This window comes from Protomyctophum bolini (assembly GCF_963924005.1).
Source record: "Protomyctophum bolini genome assembly, chromosome: 12".
Classification (NCBI taxonomy): domain Eukaryota; kingdom Metazoa; phylum Chordata; class Actinopteri; order Myctophiformes; family Myctophidae; genus Protomyctophum; species Protomyctophum bolini.
The window spans coordinates 27,224,980-27,234,042 of record NC_137873.1 but is presented as its reverse complement, the minus strand read 5'-3'; the positions used below and the strand labels follow the sequence as shown (position 1 = coordinate 27,234,042).

General features: G+C 42.4%; 1 protein-coding gene across 2 annotated transcripts in view; it reads right to left on the bottom strand.

Annotated features, from left to right (window-relative positions):
* paxip1 (PAX interacting (with transcription-activation domain) protein 1) overlaps nucleotides 1-7,228 on the bottom strand; it is a 37,612-nt gene extending 30,384 nt beyond the window's left edge. For both annotated transcript variants that reach the window (XM_080779312.1, XM_080779313.1), the window contains exons 1-8: nucleotides 7,031-7,228; nucleotides 5,150-5,284; nucleotides 4,479-4,522; nucleotides 3,539-3,602; nucleotides 2,939-3,049; nucleotides 2,732-2,807; nucleotides 1,527-2,072; nucleotides 864-979 (exon numbers count right to left, since the gene is read on the bottom strand). In XM_080779312.1, coding sequence (XP_080635438.1) covers nucleotides 864-979; nucleotides 1,527-2,072; nucleotides 2,732-2,807; nucleotides 2,939-3,049; nucleotides 3,539-3,602; nucleotides 4,479-4,522; nucleotides 5,150-5,284; nucleotides 7,031-7,111 — 1,173 coding nt within the window. In that variant the 5' untranslated portion in view covers nucleotides 7,112-7,228. The remainder of the gene's footprint in view (nucleotides 1-863; nucleotides 980-1,526; nucleotides 2,073-2,731; nucleotides 2,808-2,938; nucleotides 3,050-3,538; nucleotides 3,603-4,478; nucleotides 4,523-5,149; nucleotides 5,285-7,030) is intronic.
* Nucleotides 7,229-9,063: the final 1,835 nt, after the last annotated feature.

Below are 9,063 nucleotides of genomic sequence, written 5' to 3'. Positions count from 1 at the left end.
TGGACGAAAGTCGTCATGAACACCCCACGTATTTAATTTATAGGACGAGTATACCCGTCCTTAGCAGGATCCAATGTGTTTACAGCCCTGTCTCAATGGTACAATCTACAATAAGTCAGTGTCTTTGGATACTTAGAAAACTGCTACAAATTTGAGATATAATTATTACAATAGTATATATGAATACTATAGGTATTTTTATTATACTTGTTCTTGTTAATTAAACATTTTACTGACACAATGATGGCAGACAATGACATTGTCCGTCTACCGAAATTATTTGCAAGTTTCCGAGTGTGCAGGTCATTGTCTTTGTTATTAAAGATACCCTTTTAATATGCACTTTTGTCCTAGGCACCTGTCACAAACCTTTTGAGGTGTGCACTGCATGGGCCTTTTTCTATAAAGACTGACACAATAAGGAGAAACACAGTGAAACACCAAAACACTGCAGAGCCCTGTCTCTGTTTTCTGATAAACGCTTGACATCTAGTCTACTTATTTGATGGGCCATTACTTGAATTGCATTTAGAAGCCAGAAAAATATTAAATATCGAAGCAAAATGGAACTGTATGCATTTTTGTGAGTTTGACTAGATAGCAGAACAAGTAAACGACATATAATATATGTGCTACCACTGGGTGTAGTACATGTGTGTACTGTATATCAACAGTTACCCACATTCACTCATCTAGGATGGGGGTCAGAAGCAAAGATATGCTTTAAATATATATTTATATTCAAATATTTTGTTTTTGAATAGCAGATATACACATAGCCAAAGTATTAAATAAAGCTATATTAAATAAAATGACATGCGTTCCCGGTTTGAAGGGTTAAACAACTCCTGGCGGTTTCTTACATGTGCAACGTTGGCGGGCCGGTTGGTCTGCTGAATGTCAGAGTTGTTGGTGATGTTCCGCAGCGTTCTGGCCGCGGGGCTCCACCCAGGAACGCCGTCTGGCCCCAATACGCCTCCTACAGGACGATGACAGCAGGAACAGTGAGGAGGAGTAAACATAATAATGGTTTGTGGAATAATAGGTTGATGATACAAGAATATCTATAGGATCCGTTGCTCCACCGTAGCATCTTACTATGGTGCTATACTTAGAGCCCTGTCACACTTATTACATAAATGCCTAATCGCAATTATTTTTAATATTCACAATTATTTCACATTTTCCAAAAATATTAACAAGTAACGTTATTAAATATGTCAGTTTGTCAGTAATTTCTTGTTGGTCTTAGTTATTTGTCATATCTGCCTTGTGCAACTTTTGTTCACGAACCCTAAACACCAAACAGAAATATGTGTGTGTGTCTCCCCCAATCAGGTTGATGACCTGCAGCTGCAGATCAATGTCATGGTACAAACAGACATTCCGTGCTCAGTCAGACCTACACACAAAGCCGTTCCTTGGAGCGGCTAGCACCGCTCATCGTAAATCCTTTGAACATATTTTCAAAGATTTGCACAATTATGTGTGACAATGATAGGCACACAGCTAGTAGCTATACTGACCTTGCTGTGCAGTTTGTACTACGGCAACAGCAGCAGGAGCAGCAGCAGCAGCAGGCCGGCCATCAGCCGGCACAGGCACACCGCTGCCCGGCGCAGGCGGCACGGTGGCACACAGGTTGATCAGCCCGGCGGCGGCCGGAGGCGGAGCAGGCTCTTTGTGGCCTCCAGGAGGCCCTCCCCGCCTCCTGGCCGTGTTGGCGGCCGGGGCGCCGGGGACTGGAGTCGTGACCTCGGCCGGCGTCCAGTTAAGGTTGCGTCCCTCCTTCTCCGCCGAGGAGGAGTCGTCGTCGGAGTCGTCGAACATGCGCTCGCTGCGGCGGTCCGACTTGCGCGAGGACGACGTGGGCGAGAAGGAGTTGAGCTTCTTGGGACCCGGCCGGCGGTGGGGGCTGGCGGCTGGGGAGTCGTCGCGGGATGAGGCCCCGCTGGAGCCATGCCGCGGGCTGTAGCTGCCGTCCCGCGAGTAGTCGTCCTCGCTCTCCTCTTCGTCCAGCTCCTCGTAGGTGAGTCGCGGGTGATACAGTGTCTCGTCTCTCTTGGATTTTTCTTTTTCCAATGAGGAAAGAAAAAGAGTGTCATGTTTAATCCGTTGAGACCTGAAGACGATTCTACGAGTGCCTTTTAAAGTAGTTCTCAAACTTTAAAATACTTTCCAGATCTTTCACAAATGTTCAACAATAGCAGATGTACAAGCTCGCAGCGTGGCACAAAGTGAGGCACTGTGAGCTTGTATGTGCTATTTTTGAATAGCCAACACTAAAATCTAGAATGACACACATGCTTTCCCACTTTTACTTAAGAGCTGACTATGATTGGCCTGTACTGTAGAAGGCAGCATCAGAACTGTACAGGATCACAGGGCAAAATGCCTCCTGATATTTCCTAGTAGAACATTTAATCTCAACAGTTAATTGAAAGTATCAAAATAACCGATCTTTTTTTAAAGACTAATTTCAATAAAATAATCAATTTTACATGCTTAATATGAAAAAATGCAATAGTTGTGTAGATATTTAGTACTTCTCCTTTATATGATTAATTGAAATAAGTAATCGATACAACACCATGTCATACAATTTGATGAAATGCCAGCACATTTTAGGCAGATGGGGCAAAATCTATCCTAATAAAACATTTTTCAATTTCTATTGGTAGAAATGGGAACATTCTCTTTCATAGAAATGTAATGTTTGACTGTAATGTACCTTTAACTGAGTCAAGTATCCAGTCTGGGGTGACAATCCGAATGTTAGGATGCTTCAAGGCACACTCGAACTTAGCCTAGAGTGGGTAAAAACAAACACTTTATTGAACCACTTTCACTAAATCAAACATCTCTTCATCCAAGAGAGAAGTAGCAAAGAAGGCAAAATAACATTCATACCAACAATATTCAATCTGCATCAACTCACCCCCTTTGGTTCCTTCACCACTAGATGTGTGACGTTCTTGTTTAGGTTGAGCTGACAGTTCCCTCCATAGAAGGTTATATAGGCCCACAGGGCAGTGAGGTCCTCTGGGAGCTACACACACACACACACACACACACACACACACACACACACACACACACAAACGCACACAGGGTTAGCTTGTGGGAACAAACTATGTTTAACCACTTGAACCAAAGCTTCCCTATTCTGAGGGGGACATTCACCCAAAAATAGCAGATCTACAAGCTCACACAGGACTGAGATATGGTGTAGATACTGTAGAAGGGAAAAGAAGACAGGGGCCCAAGTACAGAGCTGACGCCGGTCAAATAATTAATAGTTTACTAAGTACAGAGTGGTTAAACTAACAATTGGTCAATTAAAGCTGGGATTTCAGACACACCCACATACAGTAGGTGGGTAAACACACAAACAATAAAAAATACTTTTCAGTTTCAGTTTAAAGTTAATTTGTAATAAAACAAACACAAATTACACATTAAACGAAGGGATTTCCGAAGGCATGTGCGCCTTCGGAACGCACATAACACACAACCTGCAAAAAGTACACACACTTACCCTGGGCAGACACACCGTCACCCCAAAGAATACCTGCCCCGGCTCAGGGGAGAAGCCAGTAACTCTGCATATTTCATCAGTTAAGGAGGGGACGCAATATGATAAGCATGAGCACGAATCCAACAGTGGTGATATTCAGCATTAATTATCAATTTCAAAACACCCTGGCTGGGATGGAGACCTTGATTAAAGCTGCTATAAGCAATAATATGTCAAATAAAATAAAAATGTATTCAGACAGACAGCAATGGGTAGAACGCTCCCAAAAAAAGTTGTGTCTCTGTGACAATTTAATCCTTTGTGAACCTAACCTATGTAAAGCCACTCCTACTCCCGGGTGCTGTTTGGGTGTAAGGAAATGCATCTAGTAGCGTGAAGATGGACCTCTATGGGGGCCTCCTGTGAGTCACGGACAAGGTCAGGGAGAGAAGGATGGGGCTGGTTGGGCATTGTGCCAGGCAGACCGACCGGATGGCCGCCGGCAAACTGGCACTGTGGGATCCAACCCACAGCTGGGAGTGGGAGGGCACACCGCTTATATATCGAGGGCACTGCCGGTTTGACAGTGGAGCTATCGACGCAGAGCTTCAGACCCGGATGCTGGATAAGAGGGAGTAGAAGCCGGTGGTAAGGCGTCCTGATCTCTCCAAAATGTCTTCTGGTAATATGGGTTTACTTTATTGGAATTAGTAGAATAAATATACACAGACTGGTTAAAGGGTCATTGAAATTCATCAATCCATTATGTTCCATTTCTTACTCTTGAATAAGTAATTAAGGATTTTGTTCGATTTAATCAGATTTACATGTAGCTCAATTTCAAATCTGACTTTTCTTGTCACCCGTTATGATTAATTGAATGGATGAATAGTCATTAGTTCAGACACAAAACATATCAGCTTTTTTGCATGTTTAACTTTAATTCACGATGAAAGGATACGGTAACAGGTCTCCACATCGCACTGACAGCAGCACCCACGATGGCTGGGGGGAGAAAGAACAAGAGGACAAGCTGTTAATGTCAATATGCTCGGGTCTCTCCTTCTGTGCTGTACTACTAATTAACCATAACTACTAGTTATGGTTTACTGTGTTCAGCAAGAGCAAGATTAATGCAAACAGAATGTTTCAGCATTGTCTTCAGGTTTTTTCAGGAAGATCACTACTCATCAATCAATACGATGATCGATCGATAAGGTGAATCAACTATCGATTAACCCATTAAGACATGGAACGCATCTGTGTCACTTTAGCTATTGAAAAATAGCAGATCTCCAAGCTCATATCGCAGCACTCGGTGCCGCGCTATGAGCTTGTAGATCTTGTAGAATTTTGAGAAATTGTGAAAACGTGTGAAAATCTTTGAATATTTATTCTTTCACAGCGAACATTACTTTTTAACTAATATCTTTGTTTCTGGGGGTCCCTAGAACAAAATATTCTGAGATGGGGGTCGGTGGCCAAATACCTATAATTTCGGGGGTCCTTGACATAAAAAGGTATGAGAACCACTGATATAGAAACATAAGTTTTTTGTAGAATCAGGTCTCAATGGGTTTTGTATTTCACAATCTGCATGCATCCATATACAGTAAATCTACGGCCTCTCACCTTGACAACTGGCAGGTCAAAGACCTCTCTGGACTCGCTGACCTCCGGGTTGTCCCCATCCTCTGAGATGACGTGTGTGGCCAGTGCATTGTAGGAGACCTCCTTGCCTTTCCCCGCTTTCAACAGCTGCACCACCTGTCCAGAGTCACAACACGATTATTAGACCACAGCAGTCGATAACAGAATCTGAATTACTTTTGTTTGCCAAGTACAGTGTTTCACGGGGGTGCATACTTAGTTTAGACTAGTCATTGGTTAGACATGGGTTAAGGTTAGGTTTAGATGTGCTGCCACATGGGAGGTTGGGTTTAGGGTGAGGGTTTGAAAAAAAAACTGTCTAAACTAAGTACTGCACCCGTTTCATGACCTTCACGAACCAAAAGAATAAAAAGAATAATAACAAAGACTTATAGGACTAACCACAAACACTGCACAACGTTCTGTAAGTGGACTAGACAGAAATCACCTAGCTGCAATTATTTGAGATAGTCGCAATTATTTTTGCATTATCTTCAGTATTGATCCATTCATATACCAATTGATCTGTAGCAGATTGACAAGTTCACAAAGCATTCCGAGGCAATGCGTTGTGAACTTGTAGATCTGCCTTTTCTGCTATTGTCGAACATATTTGAAAGCATAAAATGACTAAACGCACAGCCTATTCTGGGCCATTTTCACAATAGGTTGTATTCCAGACTCTAGAAGTACAAATTATACAGACCAAACTCAGTCAAACTGTTAAATATACAGAGACCCTACAGGAGCCAACAAGTGTGATTATATGGACGTCACGAAACATGACTAACAACACAGATTACCTGTAGAACTTTTAGACCAAAGTGCTTTAACTGTACCATGCACTGTTTTGCATTTTATATTGTCTAATAAAATAATCAAAAGATCATCAACATTATAATAATAAAGAAAGAATACTAATATATGGCATAAATGCCAGTAGGGGTAGGCTTTATAAGGCAATTAAAATATTATTTGTGTCCTTGTCCGAGCTGTAATTGTGTTGTTGGTCATATAGACTCAGCAGAAGATCAATTAAGATGGAATAGAATAAATTTTCAGTGTATGTTTAGATTGTGCACAAACAACAACAAACGAAATGTCAGCTCAAGAGGAAAACACAAGGTCACGTGTCCTCTATCAGCTGACAATGTTGTAACATTTCCATCACAGTGTACAGGGCGCTGGTGGAGGGTGGCTTAGAAAATCACAGTTCAATAATTATGAAAACAAATGTGATGTGTGAGACTCTATATACTCTAAGGTGAGACTACTGTACTGGGATCACTATCTGGCAGGAAGTACACTGATGTGCCACAGGTCCGCGAGTACCATTCAGTCAAATAGCGGCGACGCATGCGCACAAGCAGGCGCCAAATTAAGCAAGACATTGCTGGGTGCAAAAGAAAACTGTTGTTATTTCTATGTAATAACGTTTCACAAAACAGTCTGTCTGCAAACGGGCATTTTATAATGTCCAAGGGACAAGACAGAAATCTAAATGAATATATGTATAATGGGCTAAGATAACATGCAAGCTATCAGAGCTACCAGTTAGCACATCATCTGTCAACTGCGAAACTTCACTAATGCTAGCTCGCTTTATGACCACCACCATTCACGTTTAACTGCAGGATGTGCTTCGTTGCAAAAAAACTGAAGAGACACGTCCCATCATCTCCTGCAAGCCAAATAAAACGCCAGGGATGCCCAGACCACAAAGTTAGCGTCTCTCACCACTTTAGCAAGGTTAGCCCAACAAGTCAGCTAGCTGCTCTGTCCATAGACTTCCTATGGGGATCGTGCTAACTAACGCTAAGCTAAGCTTTACAACACAGTACAGTGGTGGTGGACTGGGCTCACCTTCTGGTCAATGTCCCCGACCATATAGAATTTGACGTCTTTGAAAAGCTCATCGGGGACTTTGGGTTCGTCGTCAGACATGATGATTGTCCATGAACGTTCGTATTGCTGCAGTGTTGTTTAAAAAAACGTGTTATAAGCACAATAAAAACATTGAGGCTGTCTGTCTGTATGACCACTGGAGTTGAGCCTTTCACTCAGCCCGCCCCACTCTAGCGCCAAAATCGGCTGAGCGCGCCTTGGACCGCAGCATTTTGAAAACACACAGGGGGGTTCACAATACCTTACCTTATATTATGTCCATTTCGCCAGCTATATATTCTTCCATAATGTATGTTCTATTTTAAATAATACTTGAAACTAATCATCTTCTAACTGTTTAAATCCTCAGACAGATGATTGTAATAATACCCTTTTATTATAGAAATGAGCCACCCCCGGATAGTTAAACCGGATGTTTGGATGGGAAGATTGTAGATATGCATAGCATAGATTTTAGCACCATAAGTCAACGTTAGTAGTACTTTACTTGTCATTGTACATTTAAGTCTCAAAAAGCTATACACACACACATAGCATACATTTGACATGCTTTGCATGGCAAAGTGTTATATTTCTTCTTTCCATATTGATACTCCATGTGGCAAGGTCACTGAAAGTTAAAACATTTTAGTAGTGGACAGCAAGGAAGTACATTCACTATTTGAGAGTATTATATACTTTTGATTGTCGCAGATTACTATGAAAATCTGCGAAACCTGTCTGTCTGTCAGTCCATCACGCCTCGTGACACGCTCCATATGTCTGTCAGTCCGTCACACCTCGTGGCACACTCCATATATGGCTGTCAGTCCGTCATGCCTCGTGACATGGTCCATATATGGCTGTCTCCATCCATATATGAAGATCACACCACTGACCTCATCAAACCCTGGATAGCCATACATTGAGACGACTGGATCATCCGGCCAGCAACTCTATACATCTGACCTCAAACCCTTAGATCTCCATATATGGAGCTGACCTGACATGATTCCATATGTTAATTCTTCCAGGTTTTCCCCACCCGTCCTTCCTGTTCGATGTCTCCCTTGGCCTTTTGACTGATACCTGTCCATTCAAACTCTAGACCGGCCCGCCCCCAAAGTTATTAGCGCCGCAGCCGTGCCGGCAGCAGGTGAAAACTAGAGTTCTCAACAGGCCCGAAAATTAAGGCCCAGCCCTAACTGGACCTTAACTGGTCTTACTAATTAGCACACATTTTACGCCCTACCCGGCCCGAAAACGTAAACAAAGGGGCATTTCCAGACCTGTTGTGTTTAATGGCCGCCCCAATGCATTTCCAATGGAAGTCACATGGTTTGACAAAACATTTTTGTTTGATGGCTGTGTTGTCTTCCCCGCATCAAACAAAAATGTTTGGTCAAACCATGTGACTTCCATTGGAAATGCATTGGGGCCATTAAACAATAAACACGGACAAGACACAAGACAAATTATTTTCTCTTCTTATCATTTGTTGTTGTGTCTTGATTATCTTCACCAAACTAAGTTTTCCATCCTCCTCCTTCTCTTCCTCCTCATCACGTGAAATGACCACCACTTTCCCTCTCATCATCAGTGTCATATAATGGCATACTGTATAGGTTTTCATCATCACTGAAGGCTTGTTGAATTTTTTTGTAATTGAACTGTTTTCTTTATCGTATCTTGCTCAGGGATATGTGTAGTATAGGCTACCTGTCATTTTTATAAGATGTAATTTCCTCTGCAGTCCAATCTTCGGGTATTCATAGATAATTGCAATAATTACTTCATTCATTAGAAGGTGTCAACTGTCAGATTATGTGCACTGCACTCTCTCTCTCTCTCTCTCTCTCTCTCGCACGCACGAGCTCGCACACACACACACAGACACACACACACACACACACACACACACACACACACACACACACACACACGTGAAGGAGTGTTGAATCACGGAGGAGGCATCAGCTCTAAAAGACCTTGACAAACTGGGATGCGGCCAA